At 36.4% G+C, this 20,208-nt stretch overlaps 1 protein-coding gene across 11 annotated transcripts in view; it reads right to left on the bottom strand.

Annotated features, from left to right (window-relative positions):
• The window catches only part of LOC114871522 (cAMP-specific 3',5'-cyclic phosphodiesterase), a 167,586-nt gene that overhangs the window by 34,932 nt on the left and 112,446 nt on the right, over positions 1-20,208 (bottom strand). For 7 of the 11 annotated variants that reach the window (XM_029177523.2, XM_029177520.2, XM_029177521.2 and 4 more), the window contains 3 exons: positions 7,763-7,951; positions 5,257-5,289; positions 4,167-4,187 (listed from right to left, as the gene is read on the bottom strand). In XM_029177523.2, the coding sequence (XP_029033356.1) occupies positions 4,167-4,187; positions 5,257-5,289; positions 7,763-7,951 (243 nt within the window). Of the gene's footprint in view, positions 1-758; positions 1,050-4,166; positions 4,188-5,256; positions 5,290-7,762; positions 7,952-11,246; positions 11,604-16,903; positions 17,209-20,208 lie in introns of those variants that run through there. The other 4 variants (XM_029177519.2, XM_029177512.2, XM_029177514.2 and 1 more) reach the window with 4 other exon arrangements.

The raw sequence follows: 20,208 nt of genomic DNA, 5'->3' as shown, positions 1-20,208 counted from the left end.
TCGTATAAAAAAAGATAAACTGCGAACCCTAATCTCAATAGAGTGTACCCTCCCTTATAATGGCACACCTCTCAGCCATCAACCTGATATCAAGAGAATGAACTTTTTATCCAAATTTATGACATAAGAATCTCAAATTGATAGCTAAGATCTGAGGAATAAAGTGATCATTTCTGATTTTCAGAATCCTGTCCAAATACTGATTCAGCCCCTGTACACAAATCTCCATCAATTTCTACCAAATACGATATCAGTTAAACCCATTTACCAACCAGTAAATACACAGAATTGTGCAAGCAAACAACGATCATTGATTAATTATGGGAACATAATGTTACCACAGGTTTCAGAGCATTTACACTTTTAACCCCCTGAGGTCCATTTCTATAATACTACATTCGAGAAGAATGATGGTGAGCTCCCGAAGAAAAGATGAAGGAACCCTAACAGTAGGCTGTACCCCTGGTTCACCACAGACCCCCTAGAACTCTGACGAAAACCCTGAATGCAACTGCATTACCTTGAGAATCTCAAGGACCTTGACCTAAAATGTCTTTAATTCAGCAAGCCATACGAAAGAATCCCAGCAAAATTCATACAGCAACCTCTTTGCTGAAGACTCAGCCGCTAGAGCCTAGGACCGGGCACCTACACGAGGAATAGTGAAAACTGTGCATGTAGGCAAGTGCTTATCGATAAGGAAATATACAACCTACATATGAAAAAGGTTAAGGAAGTATCTGGCAGCACGCAATTACCCTGAAGAAGTGAGCTAATCGATGGTACACCGTGTCGCCCACGAGTGTTCCCCGTAGCCAAGTGATCAACCGTTCGGACGTAGCAGTCACGCGTGTTCCACAGACGATGAAGAGAAACGGGAAACGCGTAAGCCTGATTCACGTGACGCGATGCAAGCTCACGGTTGCATACACTCGTGTACACGTACACGCACTCACACACGAATGACACATAACACGGGACACGAGAGACACGCTGACTCGAACGACCCGGTTGGTGTCGTCGGACACCTCGTGTTTGTTCAACTGGCCAGGGTGATCTGGTTTCGCCGGAAATTTCACCGTCAACGTAAGGGTGGGGGTCGCGATTTGCGCGGGAAACTTGCGCGTTGTCAGCTTCTCTCTTTCTCTCTTCAGCTCATTGTTCCTCTTTCATTCTCTACCTTACTATCTTCCTTTTTCATTCTCTACCTGCGATCCTCACCTTTCTCGCTCCCTCTATTTTTATGCCCTCTCGTTTTCTCTCTCTCCCCATCCGACTCTATCGTTTCAGGACTTCCTTTGTGAGGTGTTTTATGAGGCTTCTAGTTATATCGGGTGCATTCTTCCGCTTGATATTGGTCCGATAGGCGTACACGGATGTAACCTTATACGGTCTGCTATCTGTTTATCGTATGATTGAATTTTTCCCCTCGGTGTACTTGAAATCTTTTTTACCTACTGGGTCAACAACCGAGTATCCAACTTCAAATTGATGGTAACAGATTCATTATGTTTAGAGTTGAATATTTTATAGTTAATTTAGACCCATATTCTTTGGACATTTTTGTCAGCTAATTTATTATTATTATCCAAAAGGTCTAAAATAAGAATCTCTTCCTTCACTTTTCCTATTTCGATCAATTTTATCACTGTTTCTCTTATCATCTATTCTTTTCTCATACCTTTTTCCCTTCCCTCAGCTTGTTTTTCTTTATCTTCTCCTCTCAGACTGCTTATCTCCTTGCACTTATCTTAATTCATTGCTTATCTCGAACAGTGATTTCCATTTTCAAACGTGACACACGATTTCCCGTTCGATCGGTGCCGAGTCTCGTTTCGAAATAAGAATCCAGGAAGGGTCTCCTGAAGAATGATACAAATTGGATGTTCGAGGAACGATTGCGAATAGAAACGAGCTACGTTGGATACACTCGCGGCACAAATGAGCCATTTAATGAATAATGTATTCAAATTGGCCTTCCCTGCCGTGAACCTCTCGTTTGAATTTATCGAAACATTGCGACTCGTTGGGAACGGAAAAATGTCAACGAGCTAATTTATCGAAAGACGATTGATTTCAAATTGGATACCGAGGGATGATATATTTATAAAATGAAAATTCATTTTAATCTTATGAATTATTGAGGGAGCAGTTAGGCGAAAGTACACTGAAATGAAGAAATTGCAAGTTGCAAATATTCCAAATGACACAAAAGAACCAGCTCACCCTTGGAAACCCTTCCAACCATTAAATTCTACAAATTTCACCCTTAACGTGCCATCCTCCATCGTAAAACTTTCCACCTCCCCCCAAGACCCAAAACTCTCACCCCACAAACTTCGTAATCATCTTCAAACTAAACACATCCTCGCTGCACTTAATCTGAATAAACAATCACCGAACTTTGGCACCTACTTTAAAACAGGAAACAAGAATACTTCATTAGAGCATCAATTACCAATGACGATGTAAAGTCTCATTTAAGAAACACGCAATGTTAATAGATGATCAAGCAACCAGTCACTTCTGAAGAAGAGGAGACACTGCATCAACACACAACCATTCCTTGGATCACGGCTACCACGTACACAGAATGCGATACACACTGTGCTGGGATGCAGTTCTATTCGTAAATGACTCGTCCTGACGTAGAAACTAGCGGTCATTATTTTAATGAACGCCTCAATCGGCCTTAATTCTCTGGATTCTTCAGTTCTACCTATGCGACGTTCTCATCGCACATAGCGTGAGGACGAGATCGCCTCAAGGATCAAGACTTAAGGTGACACCTGCAGTCATGGCTTTTGTGACACTGTATTAATCAGAAAAAAATGGTCTTTTATGATTTTACAACGAAAAATAAACAATTTTTTTATTGCAAAAATGCTTCGTTACTCAGAACCATTCACACCACCGTAAACACGTCCACATGTTCCATGTGCAAACGCTTTGACTCAGCTACCAGGAACCAATGGTGCCTGATTAATCGACACCAGCCTAATGGCTGTCGATATTATGCTTTTTTCTTGTTAGGCAAATGCCACTGATAAAGGGGGCTGAAGAGCTCTCGTTTTCTTGTTTTTGTGCAACATATAATATCCATTAGAGAAAAATAAAAATTGCAGGGGAAAATTTTAATTAAAAAAAAAAAAAAAAAAAATACCTAGGACGTATATGGACAGACTGTCGATATTATGCGAATGCGCGGGAAAATAAATACCAGTGTGCACGGTAACCACGTAAACGTGTCCAATCGTTATTTTCTCCTCGTCCAGGGGTCAATATTGATTTTCAACGACGGCCACGTCGCAAGCTCATGCTGCAATTGCAATTTCTTGCTACATTAACCTCACCTAACCGCAATCTAACCTTCCAATTTTCATCGGTCGTTGAAATTTGAATAAATTTCTTAAACAGATATCGCCTGTACCTAACCTAACCTAAACCAAATCCTAGTTTCCGCAAAGCGTTATAATCTGAGAAGTTTTTTAACCTCTCTGAAATCATCAGTGGAACTCTTGATTCTTAGGAAACTAATAGGAACTTAACCTAACCTGATGTTCGTCTTTCATTAGTCGTAAAACTTAAGACTTAACGGTAACCTAACCTAATCTGATCCCTGGTCACATTTTATGGAAAATTGAGACATAACCTAAATTCTATTTTCCACTAGAATAACAGAAATCACCAGTGGAAGTCTATAAATGTTGACAATGTAGATTCCTGTGTGCAACTTTACACAGCGTGCAAGATAATCGTGGAACGACAGATGGAGCGAAACGGATACTTCACGATGTTTGCTCTTCCAGAGATAAAAATATTTGCAAACGATGCACTTACTCTTCCGTTGCATTCGCGATGCACTCGTTGGAAAAATATTTATCAGATGAAACTGTGACGACTTGATGGCAGTTCTTAACACAGATTTAAAAACTATAAATTCATTTTTTACAATTTCTGAGACAAATTTACAATTTTAAACAATCATTTCAACATTAACTTTGTTGTACGAAATCATTATTTACACATGCAAAATATAATTTTCAATCAGAACACAAACCATCCGTCAGATAGCATACTAAATAAATTTTAATAACTGTTTAGGTGTACAGTTTGCAATGACACTAATTGCAGCGTATTCAAAATTACGTAATAATGCGACTTACCTATACTGATCGGTAAATATCCTGAAAATAACAATTCGTATTTATTCGAAAACGTTCCACTATATTAATCATGCTGTTAATTATTTAACGTGTACCTGAACACAATCTAGAAAAAACAAACACTCTAATCCCTAATTAAGTGTTAGTTTAAGGGCGTAGTGTAACTATACTTAATAAAAGCTAGCTGTCCATGTGTTCAACAATTAATTTGTACAATTTTTACATAATTTTAGTTTTTAGAATTTTTCATTTGGTTATCACCTGATGAAGCTGTACAATGTCCATTGTTTGCAAATAAAAGAAAAGACAATGCAGCGGTATTTCGTGTGCGTGTGCGTGTGTCTGGTGGCTGTGTGTGTATTCAAGCATCAGTTTGATCAGAGCAATTCTGCCATGTATCATTGTTGAAAATTGCTTCAATGCAATCATCAACAGTCATTGTTGACTCACAGCCATTCGTTACTTTTTTATTTCAAACAATCCATTCCATCGATCTATAGAATAAATCAGGCTGTTGTTCTACCTCCGATGTGTTAATTTTTAAAAAGGTTAATTAAGAATGAAGGGAAATTTTATTTTCTACTTTTCAACAAATTTCATCAACCAATAAACAATCCTTTCTGTCAAACTTTCAACGTCATAGCTACTATAAAAACTGCTAATACTAAATTCATAAATTTCCTTCAAAAATTTTATTCTCTATTCTATAAAATAATTTAACAAAAATTCATGTATTGAACGATCAATAAGCAGTAATTCTTTGTCTAACCAATCACAAGCAACTCGTAAGCATAATTCAAAATAACTGAACACCTCAACAAATACTGTTTAATAAATGACAGAATTTGTTTATCCTTTGCACAGCAAACAATAGTTCATGCACCTTAAAACCCCATTGTTAAATGTATTTACAGTGTAAAAAGAGACAGACGAACGAAGGATGGTGTCGAATCGAATTGATTTTACAGCATTTAATTATTGTCGTGGCGAAGGGTGTTCATTAGTCTGTGAGTGTGTTATTTGTGAATTTATTGAGACGTGAAGTGATGCGAGAGATTGATTATAATAAATAATAGGGTCGTGTACATACGCTCTCTCGACAGGAAGCTCTGTCTCTTTGAACCTGCAACCCAAGGATCACATACATGATAGTATTGTCTCACCCCGCACCCCCTCTGACAAATCATTTCAAATAAATAATTCAATATTCGATGCAGTAAGGCGTGAAGCTTAAAAAACGACCTTGGTAACTTCAAATTTAAATTTCAGTCACTTCGAAAGTGAAATTAGACGATGTCTTTCTTTGTAACTTTTTATAATACCTCTGAGTCATTCTGTCTCCTAGGAAATTAAGTGAAATTTGAATCACAAATCGAGAGCATAAAGTTTGAATTTTCATGCCTTGCTGCATAAAACATACACATACTATGTACAAGTCAAATAATAAATCGCGGTAACACACGTTTCTAAGCACCACCATCACCACCATACAAAGCTACATGTAAATAAGAGACCATAGATCGTATTTGTACAATTGTAGTACAATATGATTACATTTTTATGATTGTGCTTCAATCAGACGTATTATAGTTGATATTATTTGGTTTCATACTTGCAGGTCTGTGAGAATGTAGAAAAAGAAATAGATTCACAGTTAACATATGTGAATAATACTTTCAATTTGAAACTGTACACTCTTCGATAATATTGGTCACGTGCAGAAACATCTAACCTTTTGTACAATTTCATTTTGGTTTACGAACGATCTTGATTAAACGATAGATTATTTGAAAATTTAATAAAAAGTGTTTCTGTGCATGGACGTGCTACAGGGTGAAATATATTCGTGGTTATTAAGAATTCTTTTGAAATTTTCAGTAGAATAAATACGGCCATGATCAGACGTCAGAGGTTGTGATGGCGCATTAAATACTAGATGTACTTAAAGTATTTCAAGTACCAACTACCTGGGATATTTGAGTATCTGAAGGGATTTGAGTACTTAAGTATTTCAATATTTTTTAGTATTTACGTATTTTAAGGTTTGGGAGGAGTCATTTGAGCATTCTGGTATTTGGGTATTTTAGTACCTGAAGAATATTTGAATATTTAAACAATTGAGTGTAAACCCTTTCAGTACGACTCAATTAAATACTTTCTGCTACTAGAAGAGAAATTCTCATTTTCGTCATGTTGCTTGCCTGCTGCTACTAGTAAGAAGGAAGGACTATCCCTCCATCCAGAACAAGGAAGACGTCGTCGACCCTTTTCTTAGTTCCACCCCGGTTTTACTTTCGTAATGGAAATCCATCCAACCAGCAGTACTCCAGCAGGCCTCTCCCTTACCGCCCTTATTTGGAAACTGCTATATGTACGAATCAATGACTTCGCGAGGACTTGTGAGAGAACACCTCCTATCGTGGCCCTCTAGTGGCAAGCACGGAGGCGTGCTATGAGCAAGAAGACTACTACCTGCGCCATCTAGTACGAATGAAAAATCGATGTAGGGTACCTATCGACTAAACGCGTTGAACAGATGAACCACCAGGTGGCGACAATATCTTAAAGTCTGTGGCAGTTTATCTGAGAGAAAGCAACAACGTTACCCAGAAGGTTCATTTGCGTCATTCTCCGCTAGATGGTACTAGCAACATTATTTTCATGCAATTTTAAAAATCATTTAAAAATAAATCTTACACAATACTTTCGCTTTTCTAAATTAATTACATTGCAATGAAGAACGTCCTGTCTTACTACTGTGCAAATGAAACAATTATAATGTGTCTAATTAAAAATTGAAGTTGAAGAAATTTAAACACTTTTCCTAAGTAAACAGTTGTTATAAATCATATACCACAACTATGTCTACTTTCCTAATTGACAGTCGGTAATGCAGTTGCACCAAACAGTGATGGATTTCCATTCTGCGGTTAATTAATATGTATGAGCCCACTACCTTTAAATAACACTGATTCAAACAGTCGATAAATCGATGTACAGGCAGACCGTGTTTATTTCCTAATTCCCCTTTTAATTATTCATGAACACGTGCATACTGCGTTACAACTCGCTAATTATTACCGCGTTGTGTACAAGCGGGTTCATTAATGGTGCCCTATCAACAGGAATCTGTAACTTACGTAGGTGTTAATTACACCAGCTTCGTTTAATCATAAGCTATAGTACGCCGGTGAATATCCCTCAATTATGAATTTCGCGCTAATACGTGTGGTAGATGATTACATGGACAAACCAGCCATTTTGAATATAAAATTGAACCTTTTGGTACTACTTCATTTACATTTCTGTTTAGCTCGTTAGATTCATTTATCTCAATATCACAGCATTAATATTAACAAATATAAAACTTAAATTAACAAATTAAATAACACGTCTGACCATGGCTGACCTATTCTACTGAAATCTCAAATGCACAACCAATAGTACGAGAGATTTAATTGTTTAACACATAAATATTCCATATTTTTCGTGGAATTATTTACAAGACCAATTTTTTCCCTGCTTCCCCATACGTCGACAGAAAAAGAGAAGATCAGAAGGTGACCAAAGCTGAAGCATATTTTTTGGGAACCTACCTTTCGCTGGCGATCGAACTATTTCGAGACATCGACTTCGGTGACATCTCGAAATCGCTGTCACTGCGATATAGGAAACTCTCCCGTCGCTGGGGTAGAGTTTGGAGAACGAGGCCTGCACTAGGTGAGGCGCCTCCTCCGCCTCCGGCGCCACCGTCCAGCGTCGAGGCGCCATTTTCCACATCGAAACTGTAAACAGAAAAAGGAAACATTTGCTTTATTACCGTTCCATTTACACATTTGCGATTGCTCACAGGGTACTATATCTTTATATATTTACAACCATGAATCATTTGCTTAACACAATGCCTATCTGGCTAACAATAAGTTACCATGATACTTGGGAGATTCAGAGGTAATAATCATTTATTAAAAGGAAGAAAAATATTAAATTTGGTACAATTTTGGACATTTTCAAAATCTTGAATAATCTTAAGCAAAGGTGAGATTTCCATGGTTTTGAGCAATATGGAAGTTAGACCACGTCCCAACACAAAACAAGTATACTAAACTAATTTCCAAAGTAACTTTATACAAGAGAAACTCCCTAGTTGAACATCAGGATAATATAAATAGCTCTTGAAAGTGTAATAGTCGAATTTCTTCGTTAAGCTAACGATGGTGTACCATTGCATCATCAAACAGCGTCGAATTCAGTTTCTCCTGGTCCATGGTGTCTCATAAATACATCTAATGAAGTCGCGTAGGAGTTGGTAAGGTACTTCTCATTTCATGAAACTTATACATATTGCCCCACTAGGGATCAGGGTAAATACGACTACTCTTAACTGCATTAGGATCCGATAAACAATGGAATCATACGGTTGAAAGCAACATTGTAAAATAAGACAGGCAGAGGAAGAAAGCTTCTCGCTTCGGCGATCAAAGAAAAACTGGATTCACAGCAGCTCAGATATATTTTCTTAAATGAGAAACGTAAGAAATGGGTCAAGAAAATTTGTCAGGTCAGAGGTCACGAATGTATCAAACTTTCGTCATCCAGCTAGATTATTCCAGGGAATGAACCTTTTTTTCTTTGAACAGCGATTTTGGTTCCTTTTTTATTAAAATTATGAATTTTGCCATTTTTATCTGTTTGTTTGAAAGCTGATTGAACATTATGTAAATTTTTTTATTGAATAAATTTTTTATTTTTGGAAAAATGATTTTTGCAATATTGAGAATCATGAACTAATTTTTGTTTTAGAGCTTCTATTTTAAAGTTATAAAATAGCTAAGTTCTATTCTAGCGCAGCTTTTATTAACGTCGCAATAAACTGCTGAAGACAATGGTACCGCGTGGGTTCGTCTATCTGATACGGAGCGTATCGCTGTCTTTAATATTTTATTGCGACGTTAACAAAAGCTGCACTAGAATAGAATGCAGTTGTATAATAAAGAAAATTTCAAAAAATATGATAGTAATTTTTTTCAGATTTATATAAACATGTCCTTTGGGTGGAATCTGTAAAATAAAAATTAATTTGCAATTTTGAAAATTGCAAAATATATTCTTGGACATAACAAAAATTTATTTAGAAAGAATAACCTTCCTCAATTAAAATAAAATAAAAACTTACACAATATGACAAATAGTATTCGAGATAAAAATTAAAATATACAAACCATTTTTTACAACAAGATATTTTTTTTTCCAGGAGAAAAAATAATCGATTTTGTGCTTTAAAATTAGAAACATACTCAAGGTTAATAATTCATAGTATTATTTTTTAACAAAGAAAATAATTCCAACCAACGAGGAGATCGGGATCAATTCGCTCGTTAAGCGGTTCTAATTACCCCGGTTTAATCAACATTCTTTCGTTCTCATAATCACTTTGACCAGAAAACACGGTTCGTCTTCCTGCTTTTGATAATCATCATTGTGTGCGATTATATAAGCAATGACCTTGTTATTATGATAGAATGAATCTAAATAAACAACAATTAGAATTTCCAATTCCATTTATCTTATTCACGGTATCGATACTATATTTCGTTCGAAATAAAAGAAAGATAAAGAAAAGGAGTAAATTAAAATTTCAAATTCAGGTTAATCAGCGATCGATATTAATAAAGGCAGAAAATTGCTTGCAGGGAGATAGCACATAAAACAACGATGATCAATGATAATAAGAAAGGCTTTCATTTCCAGAGCTTTGCACGTGACCTAAAAACCTGTTGCAACAAGCTCTCCCTCGAGCAAACTTACAATCGGGACATCTAGACAATCTTTCCGTTTATCTATAGCCACAGCCAAGCCTGAACAGCTAATATTGGTTTTCGAGCAGAGCTGCCAATAAAGTAGTGATTAAAAGGCACTTCCGGCCTATGCTTGCCGCGCCCATAACGCGTTACGTAAAACGCATTGAGTAATGGTTAAATGTAACACGATTGATAAATTGGGGGTGTGCAATCGATACAAAACCAGAACCATTATTATTTTCAAATATTAACACTGTTTTTTAGTTATTCTTGGCAAGAATTTTATCGAAATTTATTTGCCGTAAGATCCGTTGTGTAACAACTGGTATCGTTCATGAGGATCTTCGAACAAACCGTTCCTAACTTTGGAGGAAACACCTAGAAACTGTGCTTCCACCAATCCAGACGCGATAAATTCAAGGTTCTAGCAAGTAGCCTAATTTTCCCAAGAATCGTTAAATTAGCAAATCGAGATCATGTGGGGTCCAACAGTCGTTAAGCCCAACGATCCTACAGCAAGTTGTAAATTTCCCTTGATCATGAATCGCGCTGGCGTGATTAGGTTAATTGCGCATGTACCTAATCATTTCTCTGTCTCTCTCCACGGCGTTCTATGTTACGGATAATTAAAAGGAATCATTGGCCGACCTCATTTTCTAATGGGTTCCTTCGACAGTAAAAATGGTAAAGGCTCGTCTGATCGTTCATTAGATTTTAAATAAGGTGATTATAAGAAAATGAGTGGGCCATTACTTTCCTCTTAAATTTACTATACTTAAACTAAGTATGTCTTCCATTTCATTATATACAAGACATTAGATTTCATCCAGTTAAGGTTTCGTCATATATTAATTTTGGATAATTAAATTAGGACCAGGCCTGCCATATAAGAACTACAGCGGCCAACAGAGCCGCCTATTGCCCATGGGCGAAACTAATGGTAACAATGGCGGACGTAAACAATCCAGATGGGCAAATACACTTTTTCGTTATTTACATTGATAATCCTTGCGTGGGCAATTGAATTCGTATCGAAGTTTCGGTATTGGAAACCTTTTTATTCTGCAAAAATAAAAGTGTTCAAACAATGAGAATCCGGAAGGCTATTTTGCAAAATGCATAAAAAATTTTTACCTGAAATATGGAAATATTTATTCAGCTTCCAACGCAAGAATTAAAGTCGATATTCAATTGTTGCCCATGATGAAATATGCAGTTGCCCGTAGGGTACCTTTCTCAGCAGACCTGGTTAAGATAATCTTCCAAATGGCAAACTTACGGTACAGCCACGTAGACAAGTTTGGGATGCGGTTTAGCACGCGACAACATCGAAACGCAACCGCTATGCCTCCTGAACGAAGTCACCGGAAGTGTCACCCTCATCGTGCCGGAATCTCTACGTGCCAATCTCGAGGACACCTCGTGTGGCACGAGAATAGCGTAGTCGCTCATGATGGGCGTGACTGGTCCGCTTAGGACCTAGTTTCCATCGACGATTCACGTCACCCAACAGGTCAAAGCTCAATCTTCGATCGTCCAACGTTTAAGTAGTTATTTACTTATGGGGCAGCCTGATGAGTTCAAACTCGTCGTATGGGAACGAGCTATGTGGGAGCTCCGGATAGAGCTACTATTACTGGAGAGAGGTTAATTTGAAAACTTACGTTCATGTTTACAGTTTGACTTTATGTCTGCCCTTTCAGTCTGATCCTGCGCACGGAGGTTCTTGTTTCAGGGAATTATAAGTTTTTTTTCATTGGTGATTAAAGCTAGTCTGACCGTAGATACAGAGATGAATTTCAAGAGGTGAAAATGAAATAAAATGCCTTTGAGTGGAAGACCAGAAGGGTGGAAGATAAGGAAAGAGGAAGATACTAGTGTAGGCGCGGATTAGAGTGGGGGTATACTAGCGTGGGCGCGTAGTGGGGGGATAGGATACTAGTGGAGGCGCGTATTAGAGTGGGGGTATACTAGCGTGTGCGCGTAGTGGGGGATAGGATACTAGCGGAGGCGCGTAGTAGAGTGGTAGGATACTAGTGTAAAGTGCAGTAGCATAGTAGCTTGCTAAGGTACTAGTATAGTAGTCTACTAATGTAGAAGCACAGCATCATGGTAATGAATACTTTTCTCATCTCCTAAGGTTAAATAACTCTGCATCGCCCCTAACTAAAAAACAACAAAGCAACAACAATCTCTTTCCTTTCCTGAAGAAATTATTAACCTTCTATAATAATTGTTAACTGTACTAAAAAATAGAAATAAGGAAATAAAATGATCTAAAATTATGGACTTCCTTAATACGAATATGAGATAGAAGAAAATTCTATTAAAATGGTGCATTTTAACGGAAGAACAATTACGACACGTTCTAATCTGATGGCTCGATACTCGATTAATTGTACCGGACGATTTACTTTAATTGCCCTCGGAAGACACGAGGGAAGTTCCAAGGAAATGAAGTTAAACAGACGACGCTTTGCTCGATGCAGGAAATGCGAATTGAAATTACTTTGTCCCTGCGAAGTTAACTGCAAATCCGCCTTCGCTTGCATCCGATTTATCGAATGTCGTAAAAAGAAGAAAATACAATTTTACGAAGCACGAGAAGTATTTTTTACAGACCGTTGGTCTGGAATGCTTCATTCAGATTCTGCATCTAAAATCTATCGAATGTTGAATTTTATGAAACATTTCTTCAGAGTATATCTTGTTAATTTTTAATTAAAAATAGAAATAAACATTTATCGTTAAAATTCATTTATTTATAATTATAAAATATACGTTGCTGAAAATTTCTACTTTTTCTGCAGAGGAAAACCTTCTTTTTAGAGTATTGATTAAAGTATCGTAAGGAATTTGCGTTACGCGTTTAAATTGCACCAGGGTATGCAGGATAAAGCGATTCTTGTTACTTTTCTGAGCACGTGTTGGCTATCCTAGCAAGATCCTCTATTTTCTCGGCAAACAAGTTTACAGGACAGGGATAAAGGACATTTTTCTTGATTTTCAGCTATGAAACGAAAGATTTTTTCAAATATCCCTCACCAAGGAAACAGGAAAAATCGTAAAAGTATATTTATCGTTTACCAGTTCCATTGAAAGTTACTTCGATAAATTCCAGGAAAGATGTGAAGCAAATTGCGTGAAGCAATTTAAGAGCAGAGAAAGGATGTACAGGAATGTTTGTTCATTTTAAATTCAAATCCATTCGCCCGTTTCACCGCGGAACAAATGAAGTGAACAGCAGTTGTTAAATGAGATTCATCGACGGCAACGGTTGGAATTCCGGTACTGGAAGCTGAAGAAAATTCATCTCACTTCGTTACTTCTCTCTAGGTAGAAAATTCATCCTACATCGTTACTTCTCTCTACGTAGAAAATTCATTCTACCAATGTCAAATTTTTGTAAAAGTATCATAAATAATCTTGCTCTTCGAATAAAAATAGTGTTGCAATACTGATGAAACATTCAAGTGTTTATCTTAACCCTTTGCCTAATCAAGTTTCCTGTCCAAAATAGCGTCTTCCAACTTCAAAAGCAATACTCAAAACCAAATCAATCAACAAGTAGGACCATCATAGAACAAACTGAAACTGTTTTCTCCCCATTTGTCATTTTCTCTTTCAAACATGCGTAAATAAGTTTAGACTACCTTCTGTTCAGCCACATACCAGGTTATTCATAACAAAGCTATTCATAGAAACCAGGAACCATAAAGACCAAGCTTTTATCCATCATCGTCGCCGTCTCGCTTTCAACTTCTAATCGTCAGATTTCTAATTTTAATGCAACGCGTTCCACATGACTGCCTCCATTTACCCGTCAAGGGTCTGAGTCGTGAATCTTTCACGGTCCCCCATGAAACTGTTCCAAATTTACCACGTCACGCCTCCATCATAGTCGTTTCTGATGCTTTACTACCGAACCACCTGGAACTTTTTCCATTTCCATGGAAATCTTGTCTGGTAAGGACCAGGTTCTTTCGTCCCCATAATTCCTTCATCTCTGCTCCATGGTGAAAGACGAGCGAGTGTTTAAGAACGGTATGGAGGGTGATTCGTGTCAGGGATATCATAGTGGATGATTCTTATCATTTCGGTGGTTTTTATTTCATTTGGGAACGAAGCATTGCTAATTTAATTAATTTAGGACACTTATTAAATTCATTTTTATTCACTTAAAAAATTGGAATAATTTGTGAATTATGAAGAAAATTAAATTAATTACTGATTGCTTTCTTTGACCTAAAAATTATTTATCTTCTCATTTTCTATTTTTAATTTCAAAAGAAATGGAGAGTTATACGATTTCTCTGTGCAAATGGCACGCAATATTATAAAGGATCCATTATCGAAGTTAGAGCAATTCGAAATAAGATATGATACAGAAATGACGTATTTTACAGAAGACAATCAATCAACGTCTACTCTCTTTACTCAAATCTTCTATTTCGAGAAACGTGTACCCCTGTCGGTGTGGACGAAAGTAAAGATTCTGACAGTTAATTTGCTGTGGATAGAGATAATCAATCACTTCTTCTCGCATTTTCAGTTAAACCTCATTGAACGAATAAGCTAAAAATAATCTTAATTTTGGTTACTACTTATAAAAACAGGTCAATGTTCCGTGAAGATGATTTTTTATTTTGACACGTTCAAAGTAATTATTGCAACAGAGTTTCTCTACTGGAGGCATACGTCAAAATTATAGGAAATTACTGGAGAACCATGATCGATAATTCTGCCACCGATACGTCCTCGTTTGATGCACTTCGATCAACGTCCGATGTTTGCATAGATATGGAAATCTATCGACACTCCTTGATAACGAACTAGCTGTCGTGAAATATTAGAAACTTCTAGCCGAATATGCGAAATTCAAATTTATTGAAATTTTTCAAGCAATTTGGAAGAATAATCTATAAGTTCTGAATTTACGCGTTTGGTTGTAAAATTTGTCAAATTTTAAAATGTTAGTCCAATATTTGTAAAATATAATTAAAATATTGTTAAATATTGGAATAATGAATTTTTGGTAAAAATGAGAAATACTTATTTCAATAATTTACAATTTCCAAGCTCATTACAAAGTTCATTATCATATTTTATCACTGTTTCAACCTGCTAATATGAAATATTGTTTTCTAACTATTTCAAAATGAAAGTTAGGTGCTTGATTGCAAAAGTTATCAAATGTGGCAACCATTCGGGCAATACTGAAATATTGCCGCATGCTGAAATAAATTTTTGAAGTTCTAAGTGAACGCATTATCAAAAACTAAAAGTCAAAAATAATTGTTTCAATAATTTGCAACTTTCTATTTATCATTATTTCTAAGTTACAATTATCAGTTGCTTGAAAACATGGAACGTTTATTACGAACCGATGACGTTGGAAATAGAAATATTCTGTAAAAAATGTGCTGAAATGTAAGAATGTTGTAATAACAACTACGTAATTCGTAAAATCGTTTTCATGTTAATGCTCCGACTTATCATTAATTACCTACGATAAAACTGATAAAGTGCTCAATCGTAAAATACCAAAGAAAATAAGAAGGAAAAAAGCATTATAAGTAATGAAGTTCCTGCGTCATTGAGACTAAAAAATAAATAAATTAATTAATAGAATTAATAATTAGCGATGAAAACGATGAAGTAGCACTTCTGTATCGATAACCCGTCAATTTTAATGAAATGATAAATAAAAAATTACTGAATAGTAAAATATTATGCAAAAAAGAGATAGACTTTGTAACTTTGAAATACTATGTCTGAATTTCATTTTATTCATAATAATTTCAGTACTTTAATATTGACAATATCTTCAGAACTATACTTCTTGAATACTGTTCTATCAATATTAATTAAAAATTTAACATTAACCTATTGTAAATATAAAACGACAATGCCAACATTATTCTCAGTCTGAATTTTCAATTATTTCGTTGCGTTTACCTTCAATATATTAAAATTAGTTCCAAAGCTTTTCCTCATTATTATTGCTCTATAAATTTTCATCGAAAATCCAATTTCACACCATCAGAATAATAAAACTCTGTTGTCAACGACGAAATTTGTGATTCGATAGTAAACCAAACTAAATGGATTACCAAGGTTCGTTCTTTTAATACCAGAGACCATCAGTTTCCATTAAACGAAGTCGAACGTTTGCCGTCGTCTCGATGGAAAATAAATTGTTTATTTGTATCGTCAGTACGTTGAACCAGCTTTCGAAATACCATCTTGCTCGAATCCGTGACAACAATGCGCCGTTCTGACCCAAACACGATCGAAACGAGGAATAAATATTTGTTCCTTTACCTCCCTGCTTCTGCTTGACATCCTTGATTTACACTTCAGTTCCTTCGATTCGAGAAATTGCAAAGAAACGAGTTTTTCGAAGTTCAATTTTCTTGAAATTACAGATGGAAAGTTTTTTACGTAATTTTATTAATGATGGAAGAAAAAGGGTAAAAATACCTTATAAAAAAGATTTGTAATTAAAAATTATCTTAAAAATCGTGAAACAAAAATCTAGAAAAAATTTAATTAACAATCTTTTCGAAATTGTTATGGAATTACTGTTGCATAACAAATGAATAAAAAGAAAATTGTAATGTAATATTAAAAGTCGTCTGAATCCTAAACAACCTGTACCTAAATAATTATTTCAACTCTAAGAAATTGACATACAATAAGAAAAGCCTTCATCTAACACCACCATTACTCCAAATTCTGAAAAACCATTTCTAATGTAGCAAAGTATTAAAAAAAAATTCTCCAAATTCTAGAAAACCTATACCTATACAATCACTTTAAGTATGACAAAATAATAAAAAAATAAAGAAAAGGCCTCAGTCTAACGCCACAGGTATCCTAGATCCTAAAGAACCTCCGTAGAAAGGGCAGACATTTAATCAGTAAAAATCAAACCTAAATTCAAATTCTTCTTTTCTTTAAAAATCCAGCTATAAACAGGATCCTCTCCAAAAAGTCACAGGATCACTTCACGATCACCAACACCAATGATCACACTTTCGCAAGGAACCGCACCTAGTCTCGGCACTGGTACCGCGGATAGCCACGCATCAACTGCGGCTCACACGAAGTGACACCGGCTAGTAAACACAGCAGACTAAGGCTCATCCTGGCGCGTGTCCTGCGCCAAGGACACCGGCACGTTGTTCGCGCGTCGAACTCGCGACGAGCGATCCTGTATGGTCGCGTGCTGCCCGTCAACTGACGGCTGTTGCTCGTCGTTGGATACACACTACCACGGTTTGCCGCTGTGCATAGAGGGTGTCATATTTGTAACCAGAGAATATCCGGATGGGGAGAGATACTACATGATGAAATAAGACGAAAATGTAGAATAAAATTTTTCCATAGGAGGCTCCTATGTAATTTTTCAATAATATAGAGCGCCGTAATTCAGTTATCGAATAAAATGAAATTTTTATTAAATTTTTGAAAAGTATATCACATATGGATGCTGTCCCCAAACCGAAGGCATAGGGCAGGAGGCTACTCCCCACACTGAAGGCATAGGGCAAGATGCCTATTCCCATACCGAAAGCATGGGACACGAGGCTTCTCCCCTCACCGAAGGGATAGGACAGGAGACTTCCCCACACCGAAGGCATAGGGCAGGAGGCTATTCCCTACACTGAAGGCATAGGGCAAGATGCCTAATCCCATACCGAAAGCATAGGACACGAGGCTTCTCCCCTAAACGAAGGGATAGGACAGGAGACTTTTCCCCACATCGAAGACACAGGGCAGTAGACCATTCCCCACACCGAAGGCATAGGGCAGGAGGCTATTCCCTACACTGAAGGCATAGGGCAGGATGCCTATTTCCATACCGAAAGCATAGGACACGAGGCTTCCCCACACTGAAGACACAGCCTCCTGCCCTATGCCTTCGGTGTGGGGAATAGTCTACTGCCTAGACTGAAGGCATAGGGCAAGATGCCTCTTCCCATACCGAAAGCATGGGACACGAGGCTTCTCCCCTCGCCGAAGGGATAGGACAGGAGACTTTTCCCCACACCGAAGACACAGGGCAGGAGACTATTCCCCACACCGATGGCATAGGGCAGAAGGCTTCTCCACTTTTCTTCTTACACAATAGAATTCTTTGTTGTATCCAAGCGCACTGTTATTTACCGAACACCCAGTATATCTACGTGTTAGACTCGAGCAAATATTCTGATTTTTTGCGTAAGCACCCAACGATAAGCGACTACAGGAATCAACCGATACGAGATCAGAGTCTAACAATAACTAAAATGGCTCGAAGGTGTGTTTAGGGATTTAATGGTGGAATGGGGGGGAGTGGGGATTTTGAGTGCGGTTACTGAGGTTACTTCGGGGATCCTGGAATTTGCGGTTAGGTTTGAATTAATATGAACGGGAAATTTTATGAATTGTATTGAGGGTATTGGAAGTTGTAAGGGGATAACTTCAATTGGAGTGTTGAAGTTATTGTATACTCCTGTAATATATGTTATAGAACCTACGGGAATTATTCCTGTATATTTGCTTATAATCCAATGAAAATAAGCGATAAAACCTAACCTCGATTTTAAATCGCGAGTTTAAGCCACAGGAATTTTAGTGCACAAAATGGCTCCCAGTGAGTTCAATAATACAATTACCTTTCGTTATTATTCTCTCGTGACGCTCATTAGTACGTTAGTAATATGCTCATAACGTATTTACATTCCTAATTACCATGCATAGCAGTGCAACTGAAATTTCGTTCTATAATTGAGTACGATTTAATGATTTACAAAGCATATGATTTACGCGAAAATCCGAAGGTTGAAGCTCGTTTCAGATTTACGGCAGCCATAACGTTTCGTTATTTTAGATAGTTATGCTCGACTATTGTATACCTACGCTCTGGATATCGACGTTTCCAGCAAAACACATTTCGAATTATTTTCGATTTCTCTGTTGAAACTTTCCTTTATTTCCGAGTGGAAATTTGTTTCTTCTTGAATACTAAAAGTTCCAACGATTTTGTGAAATTTAAAATTATAATTGTAAGTAAGATTAAGTTTGAATATCTTTGACATGACAATGCAACAGCTACTTACTTTTGTAATGAATATTAATATTTTTTATTTAAAAAGGCCCAAATGTAGAGACTAAATAATAATAAAATTTTAAATAAAATTGAATGTTGTTAATTATTTCCATTCAACCTAGAAACACAATCTTCTATTTTTTTGAAATGTTTAATTTGTCGCTCATTAGTAGTCATATTATTAATTATGCTACCTATCATTATCCTCAGAAATACCTGTCATTAAATTGTGCTCTATGGTTCAATGAATGACATTTATAATTGTGTCATTTGAATATTTCCTGCAGGCATAGAAAATTTCAATACAACCTAATCAATATACGGACGTGGTATATCTAATATACGATATTAGCTAATTTTATCTTTTTTAATTTTCAATATTAATGAAGTTATTTGAAAAAGAATCTAAAGTAAAAAAAAATGTAATATCGGAAGATGTTACCAAATGAATGCTCACTTTATTTAGCTTTGCACTAATTAGTCCAAATTTAACCACTTCCTATAATTAACTATTGGCATAAATTCAAAGGAAACATAATTAAAGTTCAAATTAATCAACGAAGCAAAACAACTTTGAAAAACTAATTCATATGAACCAAAGGGAAGTACAAAACTTAAACAAATATTTGACTTGGACCTCTCCCAGTCAAATGATGATTTAAAACAGGTTTTTATCACTTCGTTTCGTATTGCTTCGACGTAAAAGAATGTTGGTTTCTAAAAAGGAGTTTCTAATTTGAAGGTGCTTCTCAGCCTCCAGACAATGGCATGGCTGTTCTCATAATTCTTGCGTTATTAACTAATAAAAGGTCTTCGGACGTATGGTTGTGTAATGAATTTCATAATGACGAGACAAGGATTTTCTATGCTACGTAATTAGACGAGCGTGACACGTTCATTTTCTTCGCATCAGCTTTTAGTTGCTGATTTTCATTGTGTAACAGAATTTCCGAATAATCACCGTTCAACGTTGCTGCGATACCCTATGTTATTCGATCAATCAATCTTCAGGGTTTCACTTGTGAAAAGTTTGGAAATGCTAAGCTTTATTGTTCTCTTCAATCTTCCTCTTTAAGTGTATCTTGATAGCCATCATTCAAGCTAGTTATTATTTCCTAGTTCTTATTGCGTTTGCCGGTAAACT

Source organism: Osmia bicornis, chromosome 16 (genome assembly GCF_907164935.1).
Source record: "Osmia bicornis bicornis chromosome 16, iOsmBic2.1, whole genome shotgun sequence".
Lineage (NCBI taxonomy): Eukaryota > Metazoa > Arthropoda > Insecta > Hymenoptera > Megachilidae > Osmia > Osmia bicornis.
This window is presented reverse-complemented; position numbering and strand designations above follow the sequence as displayed.